Genomic DNA, 27,974 nt, shown 5'->3' with positions numbered 1-27,974 from the left:
TTAAAAAGCAAAGTCTACAAATCAATATTGAATAATGCTCTGTAAATTATTTTGATACTCCATTTATTTTGTGCTGTCCATACTTTTTTCAAGTTATAGCAGACTTCTGTGTTGACAATATCTAACTGCACTTTGGAAGTAGTCAGGGGTGAGGAGGTGATGATGGAATTGGGTCTGAAGTGAGGAAGCATGTGAGGTATTTTGAGGTAAGTATATCTAGTTCAATGTTTCTATTGAAGTAAGCCTCAGAGAAATAGTTAATGGTGGGTGTTGAGCCCCCAATTCAGGAAAGCATCTCTATTCAAGATAGTACTAAAGCATGTTTAATTGTCCTGAATTAAGGATGCTTTTCTGAATTGGGGCCTAAATTATAATTTTAGTTTTAGGCTTAATCTTTGAGATAACTATTCTTGTCTCAGAGCTATTGTTTCAGGCTGGGTGGAGACTTATTTACCTCACTTTACACTGTTTACGTTTTCAAGGCTTTCTTTGCACTTACGAGGCTATAAATACTTGTTAAAATGAAAACTCAGATTCAAGAGCACACTTCTGCAGCATATCCTAGGGCTGTGAACTGCAGAGGGCCCACTTTAGACCACTTTACATATTTCTATATGTGACCCCCCCCATGACTTCCATGCATTTGAATCTCAACCATAACTTCATATTAATAGGGCTTTCAAAAACAGGTTAAATTAATGAATTGGATAATAAAGTAAACATGATTACAAGGTAGGATTCTTATAAGCCTACACCTCTGAAAATCTGCACTTACTTTTCATAGTTCCATTATCATGCTACTATAAATATTCATAATACTTTACCAATGAAAGAAATGCAGGTAGCTGCTTTTTTTGTGTGGCACTTTGGATACAGTCCATTAAAATACACTCTGGTACTAGTCTTACCATGGGGTAAGTACTTTCTTTTAAGGCCTTAATGCTGAACTTCAGCAGAGGCAGAAAAAAAGTCTAGTTCTAAGCGTGAATTTGTTTTGGAAATCGATAAAATGTAGCTTACATGTTTGAGTTATCCAAACAGGAAACTAAAGGATTTTCTTACTAATTGTTTTTGTACTAAAGTAACTAAAACTTGTATACACAATCAGGCTGAGCCTGGTGGAGACATATCTAGGAAGACTGTCCCCCATACAGAATTGAGTAATCTCTTTTAAACTCACACTCAGTTCTGCTGGGAATGATGTTGCTGCAGGGCCTCAACAAAGCAATCCCTTTGATTCCCAACAGCTGAAACTACTCAACAGGCCCAGCTAAATACAGAAAGCTTTATATAAACAATGTTTTAAGAGGTCAAAATGAAACTGCATGGAACAAGGCACATAAAAGCTGGAAAAGGCCTGAGGTGATACCTTGTTTTTATGAAAAATTTTAACAATTATTCTGTGATCTTCAAATGCCTGTTTGAAGGTCCAGTGCTGTCCCTCAAATCCATATCATTCCCACTAAGTTCAGAGGGCACCCTACTGTATTTGTATGAGTAGTAGGCCCCAGTCAAGGAGAGCCTTTGTGCTTTACAACTATCTAGTAAAACACTGGCTACTACCTCATTGCAGTAACAGGGCCTAAATTTAAGCTACTGGGTGTAATAAATATGAAGGAAGTATTGAGGGTAACCAATATATAGCTGTGACCTTCAGTTTGCAATTTGGTCTTCTGGATTTAAGACATCTAAAATGAGGTAGATCCACTGCAGTGGGACTATTCATAAATAAATGTACAGAATCAGGTCCCTCCTGCAGAGCTTTTCAGAAACAGTTTGTGGTACTAAAGGACCTCATTAAACTTGCTCCCCACAGGTAGCCTCTTGCACTCATTGAAGACCTGTAACTATTTTCTTAATTATATGAATGTTAAGCCTTATGTCTTGTCCAAATTCCCAATCAGGTAACTGCATTCTGGTTCCCTACATACTGCCAGCTTCAGTTAAATACAGTAGGTCAGATTCTAATCTGTTACATTGATAATTCCACTATCTTTATTCAAGTTACTCCAGGTCCCACCCCCAAGAACCAGGTCTCTACTCCAGCTCAGCATTTTTCACTTTGATTTTGAATTCAATCCTGCAAAGGGTGAACCCTCTCACTAGGATCCAATGAAGTTTAAGTATGTGAGTACTATTGATTTAAATGGGACTATTTTTGTGCCTTCAATTAAGTTGATTGCTAAATACTCAAGTTGTGTCCCTCTTCCACCTTTACACAGTTAAGTCCTTTAACTTCTGTAATGTTCAGCTAGGCATGAGCTGCTCCCTACAAAAGTTTGTTATAGATAATTCAGTGACAGAAAAGCACTGTTAATATATTTACATATATCCTGTTCTAAAATGGGGACTATAGAAAGCTGTATAAACATTTTTTTGCAACTTTTTAATCTGGCCACATTTCAGTAAGCAACCATGACACTGAAATGGGAAACAGACCTGTCCAGTAATACCAAGTCTGACAATCCCACAGTCTTCTCTAGTGACTGTACTTAATCCTTTCTCTGAGCTGCATTGTCTTTTTGGATGCCATTATCGTTGATTCACTTCTTGGTTCAGAGCAATTTTATTTTCATTATAAGATGCCACCTCTGTCATTCATGAATCCTTCCAGAGCAACCCTTTTTAATGCCCACATACTTTAAGTAGGTAGAACTACTTTCCTAAACCCTGAGGCATCTCCCTTATGAAACATTTCTTTGTAGACTGATTTCCAGATAATTCTGAAAAGTCTGAGAAAAGTCAACTAGCTTAAATCTTCAGACAATGTAATATCTCAGCATTACTGTAATACCAATATGAAAATCAATTATCAAAGGTTCCTATGTGTAAGCCATAATTTACATCTGACAGTTTTAGGATTACAATTTAAACAAATATTTCATATTCCTGGAGATTTAAAACAGAACTGATTTCAACAGCTACTTCTGAAGTGGTCTGATTATGTCCACAGTACAATCCATGTTCTTCTGTAATTAGTAATTTGAATTATCTTAGCCCTGTAAATCTTTTTTATACTGTAGTTGTGCAAAGCCAATCAAAATCTTAAATTTAAAGAAAAAAATTTGAAAGTTGAGGCATTTCTCTGGCAACAATCCAACTAGCTGTCATTAGTAAGGATTATCCACCTGGACAGTTTTAACCTTGGTCTCTCTGCAGCCCATGGGAAGAGGTGGAGTCTGCTGTCTCTTTTACAGTGCTGTGGAACAAAGTTAAAAAAAAACACAGTCCAGCTTGATAGGTCTTCTGTGTAGCACCTCCGCAGACAGTGCACAGCCACTTAGAGCAGTAGGAATCACTGGTGGCTTGCTCAGTCAGACTGCCAGGAGAGAGGGAGTAGGCTAATGAGGTAAAGGGTCTCCAGCTTTAGGCTAGACTCACAAATTGATTTAGGAATGGGTAAGTTTGTTACCTTCATGGCAAAGATAGGTGAGCAGGATATTTTAACTTGTGTGGTTAATTCTCTAAAAGAAAAAAAAATTTTTTTAGAAGTCTTTTATTAGAAAAGAGTCACCAGAAGATATCAAAGAAACTTCTGTGCACACCATACAGTTCTTTGGTCAGAGTGAGACCTATTTTAAATTTTGATACTCACATTGTATTAAAAGGAAATGTTTGCATAAATAGAGGATATTAATGTGCATAAAGTTAAATGTTAATCTTTAGAGGGAGGTTACAGATTTTATACAATTGATTTTTCAGAATACCAGACTAATCAGAAGAGTGCAGGTGGAAGGCCACTGCCAAAGAGTAATCTCCAAGAATGTGGTATTTTCCATTGTGAAGGAATAGCTGCGGCATCACTGGTCTGCTGATTTAAGAACAAAATACATTTTCAAACTTTGGAATTACATTAACCACAGATGACAAGTCTGCTTTTCCCATTTCCCCTCCCAGTTGCAGTCTGGTACAGCTCTAAGTACCTATAATCACTGTAGATGGTCTTGGAGCTACAGTAATTCCCCACTTAACATCCTCTTGCTTAACCTTGTTTCAATCTTGCATCCCTGCTCCATTACAGAACATGCTTGTTTAAAGTAATGCAACACTCTGCGGTAACCTCATTTGGCTGCCCCCCTACCTCCTCCTCACAGCCACCAGTGGACCCTGCAGATCAGCACCTTCCCCATGGTTGTGGAAATCAGGGGGTTGCAAGCTTATTGGGGTGGGTGTTACAATATTGCCACCCTTACTTCTGCACTGCCTTCATGAAATTTGATTTTTTTGAAGTCTATGGCCATGAAATTGACCAAAATGGACCATGAATTTGGTAGGGCCCTACATCTTGGGTAGGAGTTTGCTTCCACTGATTGCAGGTGGAGCACATCCTTACCTTTCCAGTAACCTTGGAACAAAAGGACAACACCTACTCTGACACATAACCTCAGCTGACAGGCTGTCAAGTTCATGAAAGTTCAGTTAAAAGGTGAAGGTGTCTAATTTCGAGCTGCTGAAATGAAAACAGTAAGAGCTAAAAGCAAAACCTTGAGCTGAAAGAGTACTTACTTCACTTTTGATTAGCTGGAGCCACTCATTAAGATAGTTAACAAGAGCCAGTGCATCAGGGATGTTGTCCCCCTCTGAGCAGAATTTCAACAGAACTGCCATTTCAATTCCATTTGAACAACTGGAACAGAAATTGGTCAGATTTTCAATTGGCACAATAATCAGTGGTGGGGAGCTTATTTAACATCAGGTTTTCATCTTTTACATAAAAGGGAGCAGCCCACTGGTTTTCTAAAATAAAAAACATCCAGGTTGTCTGTTTGCCTTCTGATAGTCAACCAACTGGTCTTAGCAGGGGGGGGCATAGATCCTATGCTGTGGGAGTACTACTCCACAGTTAGTTTGCTGTTTTAGTACTGCTACGTGGGCATTCATACAGATTCCTTTGATGCTGATCCTTAATCTCTTCATGTACTACAAACACTGAAAAGTGGAGTGGTTGGTTATATGCATGCTGTCCCCACACTATGAAAGAAGGTAGGACTTAGATATGGGAAGTTAAATCAGGGAATAGCTGCTGGAATGAGATGAACATAGGTGGAGGATAATTTACTGAAGATAACAGGAAGGACATAGAAAGGCAATCTCAAGAGGCACAGAGTAAAACAAAGAAGAGGATTAGAATCTGGTTAAACACCAAGGAAAGGCCTGATGGAGTATAACTTTACTGAGCTTACAAATACACATTCTTAGGATGGGTGTAACTTGATATAAGGGACCAGGATAGAGCTCCAACTGATAGAATTTTTCTACTTTTCCCCCTCAGAATTATAATTATAATCCAGATTGGAAGCTGCCTCCCTTAATATTTAGCCTAGGAATTTCACTGTAGTTTCAACATGGGGAGAAAACACCCACCATAGTGGGAGCTTCTATTAAAGTATTAGTAATTCAAACAGCAATCATTTCTAATGAGTGATTCATTACAAATACAATAATAAATATTTCCAACCTGGAATTACACTGTTTTCTAACCCAAGTTTTATTGTAACTAAACATTTCAGAAACTAGCGGACACGGACATTCTAGTCATTGGATAGAAGAATAACTATCTTACTTAAACACCATAAAGGAAGAATGAGACACTCAATGAAATGATGTGTATTTGAAGAACATGAAGTAATAATAGCGTAGAAGACACTGCTCAAATAAGTTTCCCATTTGAAATGGCAAGTTCAAAAAGATATGAAGGTTTATCCTGAACTTAAGGGGGAAATGTTAAAAATGACATCTCCCCCACCCACCCCCATCCCCATCCAAAACAAAAACAAAACCACACACAAATAGCTTAAACCCAATTCAAGTTTCAAGATTGGGAAAGTCATTAAAAGTAGTAGCCTGACAAAAGCAGAGACATTGAATCTTCAGCCTAAGCTTTGAGAAGCATGTGATATAGAGTATTTGGTGCATAAAATGTCTGACTGTCTTTCTGAGAGGCAGCACGGTGTACATAGACCTGTAGACTGGGAGTCAAGACATCTGGATGCTAGGCCCGGCTCTCCCACTGACTTGCTGTGTGAACTAGGTCAAATCACTTAATCTCTCTATACCTGTTTCCCTGATCTCATCCCTTGTCACATCAAATTTAGATTGTGAGCTTTTCAAGGCAGGGATTGTCTCTTACATTGTGTTTATACAGCACATAGTGCAATAGGGTCTAAATCTTGATAGGGGCTTCTAGGTGCTTCCATGATCCAAATAATAAATGCAAATAAAGGCCAGGATTTTTAACCCTAGTCAAGGCAAAAGCTCAGATGGGGTGAAAGGCAACATATGCTAAGAAAGTAATACGTTCTTGTACCTGGCACAAAATAATTTAACACACTTCATTGCAAAAGTTGTTTAACTCAGTCAGCATGGTAAGTTTTATGGTCAAATTCTTTGCAAAAAGAAAAGGAGTACTTGTGGCACGTTAGAGACTAACCAATTTATCTGAGCATGAGCTTTCGTGAGCTACAGCTCACTTCATCGGATGCATACCGTGGAAACTGCAGTAGACATTATATACACAGAGACCATGAAACAATACCCCCTCCCACCCCACTGTCCTGCTAGTAATAGCTTATCTAAAGTGATCATCAAGTTGGGCCATTTCCAAGCTATTACCAGCAGGACAGGGGGGTGGGAGGGGGTATTGTTTCATGGTCTCTGTGTGTATATAATGTCTACTGCAGTTTCCACGGTATGCATCCGATGAAGTGAGCTGTAGCTCACGAAAGCTCATGCTCAAATAAATTGGTTAGTCTCTAAGGTGCCACAAGTACTCCTTTTCTTTTTGCAAAGACAGACTAACACGGCTGTTACTCTGAAACTGGTCAAATTCTTGAAACTCAGACTTGCTTTTAACATAACCTTTTACCCACATTCATTTTTTTTTTTTAACTGTGTGCTGGTCCTGAAGCCAAAAAACTCAAAAAAATCAAATTTTAGAATTTTATTCTCTAAAGATGGAGCATATAATTGGGAACTATTTCAATCATCATGAAAGCAAGTATCTTTACAGAAGCTGTTTAGCTCAACCTGTCTGTTATGGACCAAACAAGCAAAGTTTTCTGGATCTTATTTTGACATCATAATAGGTAATTTCTGCATTAATTTGGCTCTTAAATACGTTAAGACAAATCTTCTACCATACATACTTTAATCATCAAATAGGGTGTTTGTTACGATCTTCATTGCAGCCTCGCTCCTTTTCCCTTCCAACCCGATCAAAAAAAACCATATGAAAGTCAGATTGTTAGCTACTGTGCTGCAGCTTTATTTTGCGAGGGTTTTTATAAGTCATGTAAATCCTCTCTCAATCATGGGTTTGTTCTGGGGATGACAATGTCCTATTCTACTCCTACAGGTTTTTCCAAAAAATACCATTACTAATAATATACACAGCATCCCACAAAAAGACAATGAATGGTCATTTTTCCTGGGATCTGACTAAAGAAGTAAAAGTGGATTGTATCTGGGTAATTAAAACAAGAATTCTGACATCTTACTATGGTTCCCTTTAACATCAGCCAGCTCACCCACCTCTCACTGTATAACCATGTTGTGATGCCACCTCCAGGAATATGTAGTACCATTTCTGCATCATTTACTCCTGGGTAAGCAGCCACTTTTTCCATCTCTTTCCAGTTTAGCCTCTGCATTAGATCTCCAGCTGTTTTCTGAATAGCAGGGGAGAGTAAGTATCGTAGTGGCGTACTGGAATAAATCATAAAATGCAAGAATACTGTAAATAGTTACATAGGTTACTTGTGTAAAAGGGTAATTGTAATCTTCTAGGGCCTCAACCTGGAAATTAAAGAGCACAGAAATTGCTTTCTTCCACAAGTCAAACCCACAGGCTAATCTGAGGTTGCAAAACAAACTGATCAGCAATCTGCCACATCCAATGGTACATTTTGGAAGTAAATCATCTTCTAGTGCAGGGGTGGGCGAACTACGGCCTGCAGGCTGGGTCCAGCCCCTCAGGGCTTTGGATCCGGCCTGTGGGATTGCCACCCCCTGGGCCCCGCACCACTCTCAGAAGCGGCCGGTATCACGTTCCTGTGGCCCAGGGGGGAAAGGGAGGAAGAGGGCTCCATGCATTGCCCTCACCTCTAGGCACCACCCCCCGCAGCTCCCGTTGGCCAGGAACAGGGAACCATGGCCAATAGGAGCTTCGGGGGAGAGACCTTGAGGCATGGCAAGGGCAGTGCACCGAGCCCTTTGCCCACTCCCCCAGGGGCTGCAGGGACATGGTGCTGGCCGCTTCCTGGCTCAGTACAGCATGGGGCCAGGGCAGGCCCTAGTGCATGCCGCTGCCAACCTGAAGCCATTATAGGTAAGCGGTGCTGGGCCTGGGCCAGAGCCCAAACCCCTCCTGCACCTTGCATGTCAACTCCCTGCCCTGAGCCCCCTGCCGCACCCTTCCTTCACCTCAAGCCCCTGCCCTAAGCCCCTTCCTGCACCTCCTCCTGCACCCCTGCCCTGCATGCAATTTCCCCACTCAGATGTGGCCCTTTGGCCAAAAAGTTTGCCCACCCCTGTTCTAGTGCTGACGTCAATTCTAATCAGGTGTGTGCGCGGGCCGTGTGCTCAGCAACCAGAAAACGTTTCCCCTAGGGGTCACAGCTTCGTGGCGGTCAATATTGGGTCCTGGCAACTTGCCACCCACTCAGTTCCTTCTTGCTGGCTACTCTGACAGAGGGGTAGGAGAGTGGGTATTGAAATGGACATGAGCAACACATCTCAAAGAACAGCAGCTATGAGGTTAGTAACCGTTTTTTCTTCGAGTGATTGTTCATGTCAATTCCAATCAGGTGATTCCCAAGCCTCAACTTTGGAGGCGAGTCAGAGCTTAAATGTTCACAGCATTAGAGCACCCCTCTACCAAAGCCTGCATCATCTCTCACCTGCTGGGTAATTGCACTCAGCACTCACCTTCCCCAGTTTCTTTCCATCAGTCTCCCTGATTAACCTGCTTCAAAACACATATCCCCTTTGTGGGGTTTGATTTATTAAGTCTTTCCACAAAGTATAACTCACTGTTAGCTGTGCCACTTTCACCCCACTGTGGGTCCATTTAAGAGTCCCAATCAGCTCTTGCCCTGGTTCAGAAGACATGTCCTGCTCAGTCCCCTTCCTAGAGCTGGCCTCCTAGAGCCAATCCCTGTATCTCTCCCAAAACACAGAAGCCCTTGCTCTCCTTGTGGAACAGCATTTATACATCGAACAGTCATAGTTTCCCCTTATGGCATGAGCCCCACGCTCTCCTCCTGGAGCTGGGTAATTCAGGTAGTTATTACTGCGCTCCTTAGGCCAGGAGTCCTCAGCTGTCCTCCTAGGAGTTGGCTTGTAGTTTAGCCAGCTGTAGGGCCTCAACCAGCTTCTCCTTCAACTGGCTCCTTCTCCGCAATCAGTTCTTCAACTCAGAATGTTCAACAGGCCAGTCTTTTCCTGCTGCTGTCTCCCTCCTATTAGGGAGGAGGCAGCAGTTATGCTGGTCCCCTTCTCCCAGCTTATCAAGTGAGACTACAGCAAAATCTCCTAGCCCCAGGCTCTTAAAGACAGTGACAGGACTTCCTCCCAAACACCACTCATTCCCTCACACACTTCCTCTCTATCTCTCCTCCGTGTTTTTTCTTAAATATTAATACACAGATATAGAACCTTTCAAAATTTTAAAGGGCCACACTACAATGGGGTGGGCTGAACCCTAAGCACCTAGTACCATTAAGGTGCAAACTACCCCCATCAGACTGATAAACATTTATAGACCTCAAGATTTGTTTAACTGAAACGACAGTAGGTCTTCTACAAAAACAGTGATGTCATTTTTTAATCATGGATTGTGATCGCCCCCCAATCATTGAAAAATGCTTATTTTTAAAAGAATTAACATCACCCTGGCTTATCTGTGAGCTTAACATTGCAATGTCCTGCTAACGTAAAAGAGCAGAAGCTTAAACTGATCACAAGTTAGCAATAACTAAAAATTTTGAGTCATCTATTATCCAAGCTGAAATGCGAAAACAAAGAGCCAGAATAAAGTGAGATGAAAACTAAAAAGCATTTTTTACTAAAAGCATCCCCTTACAGTTCTATTTCATACACATTAAGTAGGGCTGTCAATTAACTGAAGTTAATGCCTGCAATTAACAAAGCTAAGTTATCCTGTTAATTTTTTTAATGTGTTGATTGCATACCTGTGGATGGGGCAGGAGGCATCAGCAGCAGGGGGCCAAAGCCTCATCCACAGCTTCCCAGGCTGCAGTCCCAGCCCCATGCCCCAAGAGTGGCTAGAACCCTGAAGGGGACTGAAGCCCTGAGTCCTGCATCAGGCTGAAGCCCCAAGGAGGGGCTTGAAGCCTCGAGCTCTAAGTTCCACACTGCAAGAAGGGCTAAAGCCCCGAGCAGGGCTGAAACCCAGAACCCCCAGTCCTGACCCTATATTTGAAAATATAAAAAACCCAAAAAATATTTGAATGGTATTCTAATATTGTTTAACAGTTTGATTGCAACTGTGATTAATTACACAATTTTTTTAATTGCTTGACAGCCCTAATATTAAGTTTGCACAACACATACACACAGAACTAAGCAAAATACTTAAAGTAACAGGACCTGTGCTAAATGGAAACATGTCATTTAACTTTATGGAAAAGAACAGGAATATTAAATTCCTTAAAGCACTCATACGAACATACCTATGAAGCTGCTGATCATCACGCTGATATGCATGGCTGCTTGACAGAAGAATGACTTTGGCACATCTACTGCTTTTCACCCAAGAAAGGAGTGTTTGACAAAATGACCTATACTTGTTCTTTATACCAAGATGGAGGAGAAGAAGCAGAATGATAGATTAGGTATTTAATAAATAACAAAAAGCTACAATTTTTATGGTTTGTTCATTTAATTAAAACTAGATTTTCCTAATAGAATATCAGGATTGGAGGGGACCTCAGGAGACCATCCACTCAAAGCAGGACCAATCCCCAACTAAATCATCCCAGCCAGGGCTTTGTCAAGCCTGTCCTTAAAAATATCTAAGGAAGGAGATTCCACCACCTCCCTAGGTAACGCATTCCAGTGTTTCACCACCCTCCCAGTGAAAAAGTTTTTCCTAATATCCAACCTAAACCTCCCCCACTGCAACTTGAGACCATTACTCCTTGTTCTGTCATCTGCTACCACTGAGAACTCTCTTTATCCATCCTCTTTGGAACCCCCTTTCAGGTAGTTGAAAGCAGCTATCAAATCCCCCCTCATTCTTCTCTTCTGCAGACTAAACAATCCCAGTTCCCTCAGCCTCTCCTCATAAGTCATGTGTTCCAGTCCCCTAATCATTTTTGTTGCCCTCCGCTGGACGCTTTCCAATTTTTCCACATCCTTTTTATAGTGTGGGGCCCAAAACTGGACATAGTACTCCAAATGAGGCCTCACCAATGTTGAGTAGAGGGGGAACGATCACGTCCCTCGATCTGCTGGCAATGTCCCTACTTATACATCCCAAAATGCCATTGGCCTTCTTGGCAACCAGGGCACACTGTTGACTCATATCCAGCTTCTCGTCCACTGTAACCCCTAGGTCCTTTTTTGCAGAACTGCTGCCGAGCCATTCGGTCCCTAATCTGTAGCGGTGGATGGGATTCTTCCGTCCTAAGCGCAGGACTCTGCACTAGTCCTTGTTGAACCTCATCAGATTTCTTTTGGCCCAATCCTCTAATTTGTCTAGGGCCCTCTGTATCCTATTCCTACCCTCCAGCGTATCTACCTCTCTTCCCAATTTAGTGTCATCTGCGAACTTGCTGAGGGTACAATCCACACCATCCTCCAGATCATTTATGAAGATATTGAACAAAACCAGCCCAAGGACCGACCCGAGTCCTTGGGGTACTCCACTTGATACCGGCTGCCAACTAGACATGGAGCCATTGATCACTACCCGTTGAGCCCGATAATCTAGTGTAGATAGACAACTTTCTATCTACCTTATAGTCCATTCATCCAGCCCATACTTCTTTAACTTGCTGGCAAGAATACTGTGGGAGACCATGTCAAAAGCTTTGCTGAAGTCAAGGAACAACACGTCCACCGCTTTCCCCTCATCCACAGAGCCAGTTATCTCATCATAGAAGGCAATTTGATTAGTCAGGCATGACTTGCCCTTGGTGAATCCATGCTGACTATTCCTGATCACTTTCCTCTCCTCTAAGAGGTTCGGAATGGATTCCTTGAGGACCTGCTCCATAATTTTTCCAGGGACTGAGGTGAGGCTGACTGGCCTGTAGTTCCCAAGATCCTCCTCCTTCCCTTTTTTAAAAGATGGGCACTACATTAGCCTTTTTCCAGTCGTCCGGGACTTCCCCCGATCGCCATGAGTTTTCAAAGATAATGGCCAATGGCTCTGCAATCACATCCGCCAACTCCTTTAGCACTCTCTGATGCAGCGCATCCGGCCCCATGGACTTGTGCTCGTCCAGCTTTTCTTAATAGTCTCGAACCACTTCTTTCTCCACAGAGGGCTGGTCACCTCCTCCCCATGCTGTCCAGTGCAGTAGTCTGGGAGTTGACTTTGTTCGTGAAGACAGAGGCAAAAAAAGCACTCAGTACATTAGCTTTTTCCACATCCTCTGACACTAGGTTGCCTCCCTCATTCAGTAAGGGACCCACACTTCCCTTGACTTTCTTCTTGTTGCTAACATACCTGAAGAAACCCTTCTTGTTACTCTTAACATCTCTTGCTAGCTGCAACTCCAGATGTGATTTGGCCTTCCTAATTTCACTCCTGCATGCCCGAGCAATATTTTTATACTCTTCCCTGGTCATTTGTCCAAGCTTCCACTTCTTGTAAGCTTCTTTTTTGTGTTTAAGATCAGCAAGGATTTCACTGTTAAGTCAAGCTGGTCGCCTGCCATATTTACTATTCTTTCTACACATCGGGATGGTTTGTCCCTGTAACCTCAATAAGGATTCTCTAAAATACAGCCAACTGTCCTGGACTCCTTTCCCCCTCATGTTATTCCCCAGGGGATCCTGCCCATCAGTTCCCTGAGGGAGTCAAAGTCTGCTTTTCTCAAGTCCAGGGTCCATATTCTGCTGCTCTCCTTTCTTCCCTGTGTCAGGATCCTGAACTCGACCATCTCATGCCTGTTAAGTCTTTATTTTAGATGAAAGGTTTTAAATGGAAGGTTAAGGATGGAACAAAGCTTAACTACAATGCTTATGATTATGAATCAAGTCAACATTTAGATACTAGTGTATGAAAATAGCTGGTAAAAGTCTGATCCAGCTCCTAGTGGACGTTACACCCCATATTCTTCATAGAAATACGGTCATGATATGAATATGGCATAACAGATATATTTTATGCAAGATGGCTCATTTAAGATATCATTGGAAAGGTTATGATTTACTGAATGTGATTATCCATTTTGTATGCATGTATCATTTCTGTATCTAAAGTTAGTCAATATTCCTGTGTAACAATTACAACTGTGTGTGTATTTGGGAGACACCCACCAGGCAACTGGCCATCACAGGAAGAAACAATAAGATTGTGAGGATACGAATCTCTCTCCTTCCCGAGAGGCATCCTGGGACATAGCTGTGACACTACGACACAGGTCAGGTGGTCCTGCCACCTGATACAAAAACCACCTTGGATACTGCTGGCACTTTTCCTTTGTAAGGGGATGGGGATCAAACAAAGGTTTCTCAACTTAGGTAAATCCTTTTTAAGGCTGGAGAGGAGGTTAATCTAAACTCTCTTCCACTGCCCACCTAAGAAGTAAGACCGCTAAAAGTACATGAAGGGACAAAGGAACTAACCCGAGGGGAAAGACAGGGGTGAGTCAGACAGAGAGGGGTCTAGTCTGTAAGCAGAAATAACTGGAACGCTAAGCTAGAGAAACTCTGCAAATAGCCTAAAATATTTAGGGTGAGAAATTACTTCTTGAAACCACTCTCTTTAAGATCTTAAGCTTAATATGCATGTTTTGTTTTATTTGCTCAGTAATCTGCTTTGTTCTGTTTGCTATCCCTTATAATCACTTAAAATCTGCCTTTTATAGTTAATAAATTTGTTTTGTTTATTATTAAACCCAGTTTGTGCAATTTTTAACTGGGGGGGGGGGGGCAAGAAGTTGTAAATATCTTTCTTCACATTCAGGGAGAGGGTGAATTTTTATGAGCTTGCGCTGTGCAGATTTTTCTATACAGTGCAAAAGTATTATACAGCGTGGGTTTATTTCCCAAAAGGGATATGCACATGAGTGCTGGGTGGATCCTCTCTCACAGAGCTGACTTCCGTTTGTGTCTGCAGATGGGTGTGGCCCTACTTAGGTGTGTGCATCTAATTCACCAAACAGGGAGAGGGAATCCATGCTGGTGGAGCAGGAGGGGCTCAATGAAACCCCAGTACATCAGGTGGCATCCCAAACCAACCCATCACAAATCTACTACAGCTAGATTGTAAACGTTGAAGGTTTTTAAGAACCCACACACTTGAACTAGCCAAAAAACTGTGCTCAGTTACTCTGGTGTGGTAAATGCTGGCTTTAATGACAATCACTATCTCTACATAGCAAGTATACAACAATATGAATTCCTCCTCATTTCACATTATAACCTCAGTTCTGAGGTAGATGAAGAATACTGAGAAACAACTGAGTCATTCTGATAGCAGAAATAAATTTTAGAGATAAACAGCACAAATGTGCACTCATTATAAGTAAGACTGCGAGTTTCTCACGGAGGTCACGGATCCCAGGACTTCTGCAGCAGCCAGTGCTGCTGGCCTGGGGGCCATCTGAGCAGCTCAGGCAGCCCCAGGGCCAGCTGCACCAGCCACTGCTGGGGCAGTCTCAGGCCACCGCACCTGCCTCCCCCAGCAGCAGTAGTTTAGGAAGGGGACTCAGGGCTGGGGTGCAGAAGGGGGTGAGGGCTCTTACCAGCGCTTACCTTGGCAGTGCTCCCCGGAAGCGGCAACATCCCTCAGCTCCTAGGTGGAGGTGTGGCCAGGAGGCTCTGCCCTGAGCGCCAGCTCCGCAACTCCCACTGGCCATAGTTCCCGGCCAATGGGAGCTGCGGAGCTGGTGCTCAGGGCAGAGGCAGCACACAGAGCTGCCTGGCCATGCCTCTGCCTAAGAGCAGAGGGAGGAGGATGTTGCCTCTTCCGGGGAGGCCCAGAGCCAGGTAGGGAGCCTGCTAGCCCCCCAAAGATTTAGTCAGGGGTATATACTACAAGTCATGGGCAGGACATGGGCCATGAATTTTTGTTTACTGCCCATGACTTACTAAAGATACCCGTGACTAAAACGTAGCCTTAATTATAAGGAGATATTTTCCCAGAATAAATGGATTAAATAGTGCCAGTATCCTAGTGACAACTAAATACATCATCGTGTACCTATCAGTATGATTAAATCCAATTTGGCTTTTCTCAGTAGTCCACAACCAGAGTTTAATTCAAACAGTAGAGATGCAATTAGGTAATTAATGGCAATTTTTAACTGTATCTGTTTAATAAGCAACTTACTAGTTACAACAGTTCAGAAAGATTTTGATTCCAACTTATTTCCCATTATTTTATATATTTGCTGGATAGAAGCCTTGCCAGAAACAATTTTTAGATTCATTTTAAAGTGATTTTTCTGCACTGGAAACTTTCTCCAGCTATAGTTACTTTTGGATTTATTTCATAAAATGGTTAACATTAATCTTGACTGCTAAAGAATTTGGACATGTACATTTTCTGATTCAGCTTTCAATAGATACAATGAGAACAACCAATAATATACATACCTTTACAAATGGTGATCTGATCTGGAGAACCACAAGCTTTTTAGAAGGTAAAGAATACACTGCAAAAAACAACAAAAAGTTGTGTAAGGAGAAAACAAGTGCATAATGTAGAGTTACACGTGTCCAGATTAATATGATTTATAACAGTCGATAAAAAAGGATATTCTAAATAAAAATTTGAATCAGATTTGATTTAAAGACGTAAATAGAAAAAGGTATTTAAAATTATATTAATCATTGTTAAAGCCTAAATTTAGTATAATTTATTAAAATGATTAAAACTAAATAAAAATATTCAATGATTTATTAAAAATAAATTCACTATTCAATACATTTGGCACTGAAGTTTTAAATAAAGTCAAACCACTGAACTGGTGGAAGTTACTAGCTAAGGATTTGGAATCAGAATTTGGTGAAAAGGTAAGTCAGCTTTTGAAAACAGTAGCTTCTTCCAAAGGGGCCAAGTTGCACGAAGGAGTCATAGGTTGTCTTCAATAGATTATTCTTCCAGGCAACAATTTTTTTCATGAATCCTGTGATTCAAGTCACTCAGACGAAGGATGTGGGTGTTCTTTCCTTGCAGACCTGTATTCAGTTCATTCAGTTTCCCAAATATGTCAGTGACATAAGCACATCTTCCCTTGGTCCCACAAAAAACCAAGTTCATCCTTTTTGCAGTCTGTTGCTCAGATTCACAGCTCATCTCTCCGTTCAAAAAAAATCATCCAAGTACTTTATCTCCTGACAGCCAAAGAGCTTCACTGTGGAACGCCACAACATCATGATCAGACCCCATTTCTTCATCAAGTTTTGCCAACAGATATGTAGTTCATAATAGAGGAGATCAGCTGCAAATCACCACATAGCTCTGGACTCAGAGCTTTAGATACCAGTTGTTCTCGGAGACTGCTGCAGTGACTCCATACAGCAGATGGAGCACCTTTCTTTACCAAGGCATGCAGACCTGCTGTGTATTCTGCCACAGACAAAGCTCCCATCTGTGCAAAAGCCCACAATGTAGTCACACAATATATTTTTGTCTTACATGTAGCTCCAGAGGGCACTGAACATTTCTTGTGCCATCTCATGACTGGGAAGAGGGAGACAAAACACAGTGACTTTGAGAATTGCACCTTTCCATGTGTATATTTCACTAAAATCAAGAAATGTGCATCACCACCCTCAGTGCTCACATCAACTTGAAGAGCAAAAAGCACGTGTGTTTTTCAGATGCTCAACCAGCGTGTTTTCCTGATCTGCTGCTATCACTTCAATCCTTCGCTTCACTGTGTTGTTGGAGAGTGGTATGGCTTTGAGCTTATTTGCCTTAGTTTCCCAACATATTACCTTCACCGTATTGATTGCAGTTGGCAAAAATCAAAATCTCCCCAATTGTGTGAGGCTTCTTGGACTGTGTGATATGGTAATTCACCTCAAATGGTGCTTTCTGAGCTTGCTCAGAAACGGACATGGCTCTCTTGAATGCCACTTGTTGATGCAAAAGTTCTTTTTACTAGCACTGGAAAAGCTACCTTGTTTTTTTCATATGCTCCTAGTGAAGGGTTTTCAAGTGTCATTTAACTTTATTAGGGATCATGCTTTCACTAGATAACACTGTGTGACATAGCAGGCATTTTGGCCTTTCTTTGTTCTTGACCAAAATTCTGGTGAAGCTATAATCAAAGAAAGCTTCATCATATTTGCAAACACATTTCTTGGACTCCTGTTTTTTGTTCATAACAGCAACACTAGAGTCACTGCTTAAGGCTGAGCCAGGTATTCAGTGTAAAAATAAGTCCATTGTGCCTCTTATCACAAAAAACAACAAAAAAAAAAGAGGAATTCACTGTTAAGCAAAGGAGGCCAGTATTTAAGAAGGCCCTGTGTGGTGATCCCAGGGCAATAGAGAAACAGTGACTTACAATGACTGAGTGCCAATAGAGTACTCGGCTTGCCATAAAGGAAGGTATGGGCCCTGCCTTATGGACCTTACAAGCCACTGCAGAGTCCTATCTCAGGAAAGGCTAGCATAGGCTCCCACCAGCTCAAGCATGGAGGATGCTCTGTTGATAAGGCTGCTGCCCACAGATAAGGATCTTCTGCATTCAGGTCCCTCAGCTGGATGCTTGCACAGCTGGATGATGCAAATGGCCAAATTGGCATCTGCACAACCAGCGTGTCTAGATCTGCTCCACAAACGCCAGGAGGCTGTTTTGATTTACCAAATGGTGGCCTCCACATAATGTGACCTCACAAGCACCATGTGTGGAAGGTGATGCCATGAGGAGGCTGCCATTTTGTAGATCAAAGTTACAGCCTCCGGGGGCAGCATTCATGGACCAGGTATGGAAACACTAGGGGCAAACAACATCATCTCATGAGCCAAATCTGGCCAACTGAACCCATAACTCATCTGCTGATGGTATGACCCCATTTGGGGGTGCAAACCATAGTTTGGAAACCGTTGCTCTTGTGGATGGGAAGGTGGTAGCGACAGCCACCGCAGACGGTAATTACAGAAAAACATGCTTCAAACGTGATTGAAGAGGAACAAATGCTACTCAAAAAGACTCTTAAACCACTTATTGAAGAAGTAGAACTGTGGGATATGGATGCAGTTTTTAGCAGTCCTGTCCACAGAAATAAATCTCAGCCCATATCTTTAAAAGCTGCAAAAGACATGGAACTATCCAAAGCAGAAGAAAGTACTGTCATCAACAGTAATAGTAAGACTGTCTGCAACTGCTACGTTTTTACAGAAAAGCATTTTGTCCTGCAGTACATCGGCATTTCAAGAATCCAGAGCTGCTGCCAAACCTAACCAAAAAAAAATATTGCATGACCTGTACTGCTTTAAGTGGTGCACTGGTGGTTGCAGTGACCTCAGCACCACCAAGTATTAAGGTAAACAAGTGGGCCACAAGGCTGCCATTTTAATCGCAAAGCCTCATGTAGGAGTGCTTGGGTGAAAGGCAGGTTTCCAACATATTCATGATAACTGTTCAGCATATACATAATCTATCACTGCAAGTGGCTGTTGATTTAACAATTCATTCCAAAATCCGTAATAAATTCCTAGTGCAGCTGATAAGTACAAGTTACCCATGGTACCACAATCAATGTTTGAATGTGACGGAACAATGCATATGTGCCAAGCAAAAAGCAAACTAATGTGCATTCTGCACGTTGTTCCTTACCCAGCACCTGAAAACGTGACCAGTACCTTTTGCCAGCAGAGGCCTTTCAGCATAGCAATCACAGATGGTGTGGCTGACATACAAGCCCTTGACAAACCAAAAACCATTAATACCTGCTGAGATTTGGCTGAACATTTCATTATGAGGTTACAGAGAAAATACTTGACCTATGACCAAGTCCACCTTGCATTTGACACATATGCAGAGAAATCAATTAAAAATCTTATCAGATAGAAGAGCCTCCAAGGTATTGCACCTATACAGTACATAAATCGTCTCCAATGTCAAGCTGAAGATGCTACCATCTCATATTTACACGAAGGATGACTTAACTGCACGCCTTGCAGGAAAACACACTCCAGTAGGCAAAGGATTGCTCAAAAAATATCATACAGTGTACTGAAACTGCTGCCTGGCACTGTTCTGAGGCTTTTCTTCATAATTCCCACACAGAAGCCGACACTAAAATTATCTTGAATGCCATCAGTGCCACAAAAAGAGATGCTACTAAACTCTGGATTTTTGCACAAAGCAAATGTTCTCTCTGAGAGACTCTGCCCAATACTTCCACAAGATTCTGGTTTTTGAGCCTGCTGCTAGGGAAGAAAATTCTTGTATATCCCTCAGAGATATCTTTCTCTCACTCAGACCATTAAAAGCTGCCACACTGCCAGGTTCCCACTCTTTCAGGATGCGGCACTACTTAAAGGTTGTCTGGAGACACCATGTTACCTTACTGGAAGGCATTTAATTCAGCTGCTGAAGAACTCTCTCTTTCCTCTGTAGGTTCTCAGAACAGCTGAGATAGTCACTAATGAGGTCAAACACACTGGAGGTGTTCATATGCCAAATTTACCATTTGAAGATCAACATTACAACACTTGCAGAACTACACTGGTGGATGTTTTCCAAGAAGCAGACAAACGGAGAAAAATTGCCACCAACAAGGGCTGCATTTATATCTGCTACCAAGAGGGAAAGTTGTCAAGCAATGGAATGGCTCTGGGATGATCAAGCACATCCACAATTATTCTCTCCTATTGGGCCTGGACAGGCCTCATAGGATGCACTGATTGTTCCAGATGTGTGTGAAATACTATGTGCGACTGATCCTTTAACTAATCAAATGCTCAGCAGCCTGCTTTGTACAGATATGTGGAAGTGTGGTGCAGACAAGTATCAGCATGACAATATACCCAGCAGTGGTGCTCGAGAGAGACAATACTGATGAGGACTTGGATGAATGTTTTCAGTCCTACATTTCAAGGCTAACCCCCTTAAAATGATCACTGATCAAAGTCTTTTTTTAGGTAAGCATTGCTGTCCCGTGTGATAAACCTGCAACCCTAGCGATAAGTCATAAGAGTTCTTGTTACAGCTCTTCATTTAAAGTGGTTCACTTAAGCAAACTAAGAAGGGGAGTGTGGCAATTTTGGTCTGGAAAGTATCAGATTAGAACAGTAATTTAGCTACATAAAAAGGCACATACTGTATTATTTCAACAATATAGTTTCCTGTTTCAGCACAAACTGGCTTTACAAGGAAACTACATTCCCAATCCTACAGTGAACATAACATGGGTGTACCCCTTCCACCCACATGGAGCTCCATTTCCACTGGGGTCTCTGTATAGAGCTCATTGCAGGATTGGGGCCCAACTGAACATTTGAGACATAGCTTTGGAACACTGGAAATACACTTTTAGTACATACCTTCAGCATTTATACTCAACTCTGTTGAGTTTTCTTCTGCTGTTGCATACGGATTATTGCCAACCATTGGCACCAGGCAATCAGTGTAGAAGTAACCAACTTTAGGCATGTCAAGGGTAAAAATAACTAGATCTACCGCCAGCTGGCCAACATTCCCAACTGATACAGCTGGCTGAAACAACAGAAGAGTCTTAGCATTAGCAACAAATTGGTGTTTACTGCCTGAATTACAGTAAAAAAAAATGATAGTTGACAAATAGTCAGAAATGAAGTTCTGAATTCTTGTACTAATTAAACTCATCACAAACACTGAAGAGTAAGCCCTTGCCACTAGACAAAAAAGGCTAATTTGTGAACAGCTTTACTAATGCAAACTTTGGTTTTGATCCTGCAAACACTTATACTTAACTTTACATCTGTAAATAGCCCTATTTAGACATAAAATTAAGCATACGGATAAGTGTTTACAGATTTGGGACCTTAATTTTTTTTGCTGGAATATTTTGAAAATATTCTTTAAAACCTAATAAAGAAATTGTTAGCACCTAGTGACATCTATTGGCTATTTTGATATTACACAGTTTTTATACATTCAGTTGTGATTTCTGAGTTAGAAACAACTATGTATAGTATTCAAATTAATAAATTAAAACTCAACTTATATCTTTAAGTATATGCTCAAATGACTACCTTCTTACCTAATATTATTAAAATGGGATAGGAGAACCTGAAGCTTCCTTTTACACATTGGAAGACAGGTATCTTCCATATTTCATTCCTATACTAATAGACCAGTACTGCATTACAAGATGTGCCCTACTGAAAACCCCCCAACATACAGCCTCTATTACCCATAAACATTAACCTCAGTATGGCAAACAGTGAACATTTAGTTGCACAAGGGCTTTGCCAGTGGAAATGAAAGCTTAATTAAGAAGACTGCAGAAAACTCAGCTATGGATGGCTTTGGAAAGGGTATGTGGCACTGCCGAAAGAGAGAGAAGGGTATTTGAATATGTTGCACCTACCATGGGCCCCACGCCAGCAAACCGTTACGCGGTGCTTAATTTTACTCGCAACCCTACAGTTAAGCTCCTGTAACTGTTTGCGGGATGGGGAGGGGGGAGAGTAACAAGCGACACCTCCTCTTCCCCCAGGTTACTACAGAGTCAGGGCAGGTAACAGCAGTGAAGAGCCGTTTCTGATTCCCAGCTCAGTTGATAGCGAGCTGGGCGACCCGGTCACTCCGCGGCCACCACTCCAGACACCCGCCGCCGGGCAGCAAGAGCCAACCCAGCGCTTCGGCTGGAACCCATATCCTGGGCCCGGCCGCGCTGGTTTGCGCCGCCCGCGGCGACCCGCCTCGCTGCTCCCTCTGGCCGGGGGCGGAGTCTCCTTCCCGCGGGCAGGGAGGCCCCGGCGCTCGGCCTTGGCTGGGGCAGGGGACAGCAGCTGAGCCGGGTGGCGGGGGAGGAACCCTGGGGGGCGGGGGCTTGTTACCAGCAGGAGCGTGAAGCCTTCAAAGGCCGCAGGAGGGGAACTGCCGCAGGGCACAAACATCCCGCCGGGAAGGACCGGTGCTGTGCGTCCGCCTCTGTCTGCCCGCGGGGTCCTCCGTCTCTGCGGCGCATTTGTCTGACGCCTGGCCGAGGCAGAGGGAGGCATTAGGCGCCCTGGTAATCGCCTGTCCCGCCCCGCTCCCCATCGGGCTCCTTTGCAGGGGGTCCTCTGATGCGCAGCTGCAGCCGCAGACAGGGCTGGGCGGCCAAGTGTAGTGTAGGAAACTGCTCTCTGTAGCCATGTGCTACGTAGGGTGCACTCAGCAAGCTCACACAAACTGCACATGCTCAGTAACATCTGCTGGAGCCACTGCTCTTCACCCTGCCCTTACTAGGCAAAAGGTTCTACTGGCTGCATTTACAGGGGTTAAAAAAGGACAAAGGGGGCAAATCAGAGGAGGGGATGGCCAGGGTCTGAGCAGAGGGCAACAATTGACTGGTTAAGAGGAGCAGCTAAGGGCATTACACAAAGTAAAACTATGTCCCCATGCTTATTTTCCCCCCTACTTCTTAAGTGATCACTCTCCTTTTAGTAAAAAGAAAAGGAGTACTTGTGGCACCTTAGAGACTAACCAATTTATTTGAGCATGAGCTTTCGTGAGCTACAGCTCATGCTCAAATAAATTGGTTAGTCTCTAAGGTGCCACAAGTTCTCCTTTTAGTGTGTATAACACCCATTATTTCATGTTCTCTGTGTATATAAATCTCCCCCCTGTATTTTCCACTGAATGCATCCGATGAAGTGAGCTGTAGCTCACGAAAGCTTATGCTCAAATAAATTTGTTAGTCTCTAAGGTGCCACAAGTACTCCTTTTCTTTTTTCCCCTACTGTTACTCACACCTTCTTGTCAACTGTTGGAAATGGGCCATCCTGATTATCACTACAAAAAGGTGTTTTTTCTCCTGCTGATAATAGCTCACCTTAACTGATCACTCTCGTTATAGTGGGTATGGCAACATCCATTTTTTCACGTTCTCTGTGTGTATATATATATATCTTCCTACTGTATTTTCCACTGCATGCATCCGATGAAGTGGGTTTTAGCCCATGAAAGCTTATGCTCAAATAAATTTGTTAGTCTCTCAGGTGCCACAAGTACTTCTCGTTCTTTCTGCTTGAAGGCACAGGCATCTGAATGCCTAGTCACTGCAGCTCCTCTTTGATGTAACCTGCTGAGGTACTGCAGCAGGAGACTTAATTCAGTGAAACCTGGCGTTCCTTACACCCCTTTCCCCCCACCAGGGGTCTGTACATGCCTCTGAATTTCTCCAACACTTCCCCCCACCCCCCAGTGGTCAACTAGTTACAACAGTGTTGCCAATTTTGTCATTGGTTGGAAATTTCAATTGAAATTGAAGCATTAATACACATTTTAAAAGCATATACAGTGTATGATAAGATACTTGTACCTGAAAAAGTATAATAGGTTAGAAAACTATGAACAAAGACTAGCTTCCTCACACAGGTGTTGTTTTTTCTGACAATGTTTCAGCAATGTTGGCCAACCTTATAATTTAAAATTATGATTTGTAAGCAAGGTCTGACTGAGCTCTCCCCTGACAGCTGGTGATGAGCCAGGGAAGCGAGAAAGGCTTAAGGGCCAGACTGTATTTACATGAACTCACCTACTCTGCCTAGGTTTCCAGCAGACAGAGCTTGTGTTGCCCAAGTGATCAATTTTGGCTGGTGTTGGGAGTTTCTGTACTAAACATTTTTATTATATTGTAACTAATTTTTACATAAGAACATATGAACGGCCATATTGGCTCAGACCAATGGTCCATCTAGCCCAGTACTCTGTCTTCCAACAGTGGACAGTGCCAGGTGCTTCAAAGGGAATTAACAAAACAGGGCAATTATTGAGTGATCCATTCCATGTTGTCCACTCCCAGCTTTGGGCAAACAGAGGCTCTCAAAGCAAGGTGTTGCATCCCTGCCCATCCTGGCTAATAGACATTGATGGACATATCCTCCAGGAACTCATCTAGTTCTTTTTTTAATCCTGTTCTAGTTTTGGCCTTCACAACTGCCATTGGCAAACAGTTCCACAGGTTGACTGTATGTTGTGTGAAGAAGTACTTCCTTTTGTTTGTTTTAAACCCACTGCTTATTTATGACATTGGGTGACCCCTAGTTCTTGTGTTATGTGAGGGAGGACATGTCTATCAAAGGCTATTAGCCAGGATGGGCAGGGATGCAACATTTTATAGGTTTTATAGACCTCCCCCTTAATAGTCTCTTCCAAGCCGGAAAGTCCACCAGTCTTTTTAATCTCTCCTCATATGGAAGCTGTTCCATACGCCTAATCATTTTAATTGCCCTTCTCTGTACCTTTTCCAATTCCAATATATCTCTTTTGAGATGGGGCAACCAGGACTGCACTCAGTATTCGAAGTGTGAGCATACCATGGATTTATATGGTAAAAGTGGAGGGGCTTGATTTGCCAGACTGATCAGCAAAGCCAGTGCTGACAAACTATGTGAAAAGTCTGCAAAACACCAATCCTCTGGACTGCATTGACATGCAGAAAGCCTTGTAAGCTAGTCATTGTGAAAGCCAATTTTAGAAGTACTTAATGAGGCTGTTAAGAATGCTGGAGACACAACACAGTTTATGCGAACAAACATGGCTGTCACATCATACTTTCTCTTTAAGCAAGAGATACCACACACTACAGACTGGAGGCCAATGTTATGTGCATTGTCATTTATTAATCCAGAAGTTGGACACAGTTCCGACCAAGACCAGCAAATGCTCACTATCTTTCTGCAAGAAACTCAATTGACTAGTTAAAAGCATGCAGTGCAACAGTGAAAGATTCAGTCATTGAAAAAGTGAAGAACTCTCTCATCACCTTCAGAAAATGTGCATACATGGCTGATGAATGCACCGATGCAAATGGGTGTCAAGTATTAAGTCACTACCTATGTTATCTTGAGATCAGTGTTAGGTCAATAGATGAATTTCTAGATGTTCAGGTTATAGAAGTCACATCAGCTGTATCTCTGACAACCCACATCTTAGAAGAGTTAAATGCTTGTCAATTGAACCCCAAACAGATGGCTGCTTGTACAGTTGATGGAGCTGCAAACTTCTCTGGAAGACATAGTGGAGTACAAGCTTTGCTCAGAGAAAAGTGTAACCCTAATCTCTCCAATACACACTACAGAGGCCTTCTATTCCAAATAGCATTAGTACAAGCTGCAGAATCTTCAAAAGGCATTTAAAAAGCTATGAATTCAATGTCTTCATTATACTCTTTTTCAGCAAGAATCCAAAAGGACTGAACATCTTAGAAAATATAGAGGATACATTGGGACAGAAGTTCTAATTAGTCCAACCTGGGAAAATCCGTTGGCTTTCTCATGAGCGATCCTTGGCTGTTGTCTTAAAATTACTGCAACCATTATTAATGGCTTTGGAAAGTATCTACCAAGATGGGATTGATTTAAGTAGTGAGGCTGGTGAACTAATTATGCTACTAAGTTCAGAGAACACAATCTCCATTCTCTCTTGTAAGTCTACTGTTGAAACCACTTGGGTCACTATAGAATGTCATCCAGGCATCTGCTACAACAGTAGTAGATCTCTGTCCAGCAACGGAAGCTACACTTGGATCAATCAGAGAGGTATCCACTGAAAATATACTGGAAGAAACAAAGACTTCAGTTCAGAAGCTGACTAATAAGGGCACTTATATTAACTCCTTAAATGAAGAAGACAAGACGTGTTTGTTAAGACAGCTGAAAAAGTACTGTGTGACAAGATTCTTACATCTCTACAACAACAACTTTTGGATTCCATCAACCTCTATGTAGCTTTTGCAGATACCTATCTTATAAAACACCGACAATTGAGTGGAGTGAGGCACTTCCAGCGTTGGGGCTGCCAGGTAATTAGGACAGAACAGAGAATTTGAAACAGAGTGGAATATCCTACAATGAACAAATATAGATTTGATTTCAACTTCTTCTTTATCAACACTAATGGTTCAATCCAATTTTTGTGCTATGTTTCCTGAGATGAAAGAAATAAGAATTCATCTCTTTCTACTGCCAGGGTGGTTAAGCACTGGAATAAATTGCCTAGGGAGATTTTTAAGAGCAAGTTGGATAAACATGTGTCAGGAATGGTCTAGATCACTGGTTCCCAAACTGGGGTTCACAAACCCCTTTTCGCACAACGTTACAGGAGGTTCACCAGAAAAATTTCACTAATGGTGGCCAGAGGACCCCGGGCCTGGGCAGCAGCAGGTGGGACCAGGTTGCAGGGCAGACAGCCCGAGCCCCATGGAGCACTGAACAGGCAACTGGTCAGTGCGGCGGGCCCAGCAGCCCCAGCCCACAGCAGTCAGCACTGGGCTGGCAGCCCGAGCCCCATGGAGAGTGGGGCTGGGCAGTTGGGGCCGGCAGCCCCAGCCCCAGCGCTCAGCCTGAACCAGACCTAAGACTTCATCTTTCTCCAGGTAGTTCCAAAGGACTTCCAAGCGCTATGGAGAGGAAAACAAGCACATCCATCACCCTGAGAAAATTTAAACTTAAATCCCTGGAAATATTCATTTTTAGGAGGGGGTTCACCAGATTTCACAACTTAGTGAAGGAGGGTCGCGGGTTGTTGAAGTTTGAGAACCACCGGTTTGGATAATACTTCGTCCTGCCACGAGCAAAGGGACAAACTGCTGTCTGCAAACTTTTGCTGCCGCAGGTAGCAGGTGTTTGTTTTTTTTTTACAATAGCAGTTTCTTACAATCTGTCACGTATCGGTAACTGCTACCAGCAGCTCATTGCTCCGGGGGGGCGCCTGGAGGGTCGGAGTTTCCATCAGGCGGCTGAGTCAGGCAGCCTCGCGCCCGAGTTGGGCGCCCGTTCGAAAAGCGGTTGGCGGCGGCGGCGGCGGGGGCGGGGGGAAGGGAGCGCGCGGCCGCTGAGCGTGGTGGGTGGGGCGGGGTGAGAGGAGGCAGTCCCAGGAGCCCCGCATTGGGTTCATGAGAGAGGACGGGCCCGGGGCTGGGCACCGGGCAGGGCGCGTGTCCCGAAGGAGTTGCCCCGCTCTGGGCTCGCCATGGCGCTGCCTCCGGAGAAAGCCTCGGAGCTGAAGCAGATCATCCGGCAGCAGCTGACCAGGGTGAGGGGCGGGCGGGAGACCGAAGAATAGACCCCTCCGCCGCCGCCGCCGCCGCCGTTGGAAGCGCGCGTGCTGGGCCAGCTGGTGCCAGGGCTTTGCCCTGCGCCTATGAGGGGCTTGTACCACTGCCAGCTGTGTGTGTGTGTGTGTGTGGGTGCCTCCTCGCCCTGCTGCTCTGGTCACTTCTTTAGTGCAGCGTTGGAAAAGCAACCGGCTGAGCGTATGGTTGACCCTTGAGGTTGGACAGCCATTCTAACGCCTTGCAGGGGTAGGCAAGTGCCCACGCCAGCCTGCAACCAGGAAGCGAGCCGGTGCGTCCCGGGGTTTGTACCTTACCACAGTCGCAACTTGGTGGTTCTTTGGTTTTTCCATTGGTGGAGCAGCTATCCGCACCATCTGTGTGTTGCCCAAATGGGGTTAAGTGCTGCCCGCCGCCTAGGGGGAAGGCATAGTGCTGGGGCTTTTCATTGTAGCTTCAATCAGGTCTTTGACTGGAACATTGCAAGCAGTCCATGACTCAAGCCAGCGAGTGCTGGCAGCTTTTCCATTGGCCTGTATCCTTGACGTGTGGTTCCGGAAAGGCTTCCT

General features: G+C 43.2%; 2 protein-coding genes across 6 annotated transcripts in view; one reads left to right on the top strand and one right to left on the bottom strand.

Annotated features, from left to right (window-relative positions):
* Positions 1-46: 46 nt before the first annotated feature.
* On the bottom strand, positions 47-22,448 carry PSMG2 (proteasome assembly chaperone 2). 3 transcript variants are annotated; one of them, XR_012667007.1, is made up of 8 exons: positions 22,202-22,442; positions 20,702-20,873; positions 15,793-15,851; positions 10,692-10,810; positions 7,531-7,704; positions 4,507-4,627; positions 3,413-3,811; positions 47-3,319 (listed from the first exon to the last, which is right to left on the bottom strand). XR_012667007.1 is itself a non-coding variant. In XM_048840205.2 (7 exons), the coding sequence occupies exons 1-7, from the start codon at positions 22,364-22,366 to the stop codon at positions 3,716-3,718; spliced, it is 903 nt and encodes a 300-aa protein (XP_048696162.1). In that variant the 5' UTR covers positions 22,367-22,448; the 3' UTR covers positions 47-3,715. The 3 variants fall into 3 exon arrangements, 2 of the variants coding, with proteins under 2 accessions (XP_048696162.1, XP_048696160.1); XM_048840205.2 differs by having other exon boundaries at positions 47-3,808; positions 22,202-22,448; XM_048840203.2 differs by having other exon boundaries at positions 47-3,811.
* A 4,762-nt stretch (positions 22,449-27,210) lies between these two features.
* Positions 27,211-27,974, top strand: part of CEP76 (centrosomal protein 76) — a 48,300-nt gene continuing 47,536 nt past the window's right edge. For 2 of the 3 annotated variants that reach the window (XM_048840217.2, XM_048840214.2), the window contains exon 1: positions 27,211-27,386. In XM_048840217.2, the coding sequence (XP_048696174.1) occupies positions 27,324-27,386 (63 nt within the window). In that variant the 5' untranslated portion in view covers positions 27,211-27,323. Of the gene's footprint in view, positions 27,387-27,532; positions 27,698-27,974 lie in introns of those variants that run through there. The other variant, XM_048840216.2, reaches the window with a different exon arrangement.

This window comes from Caretta caretta, chromosome 2 (assembly GCF_965140235.1).
Source record: "Caretta caretta isolate rCarCar2 chromosome 2, rCarCar1.hap1, whole genome shotgun sequence".
Taxonomy (NCBI): domain Eukaryota; kingdom Metazoa; phylum Chordata; order Testudines; family Cheloniidae; genus Caretta; species Caretta caretta.
This window is presented reverse-complemented; position numbering and strand designations above follow the sequence as displayed.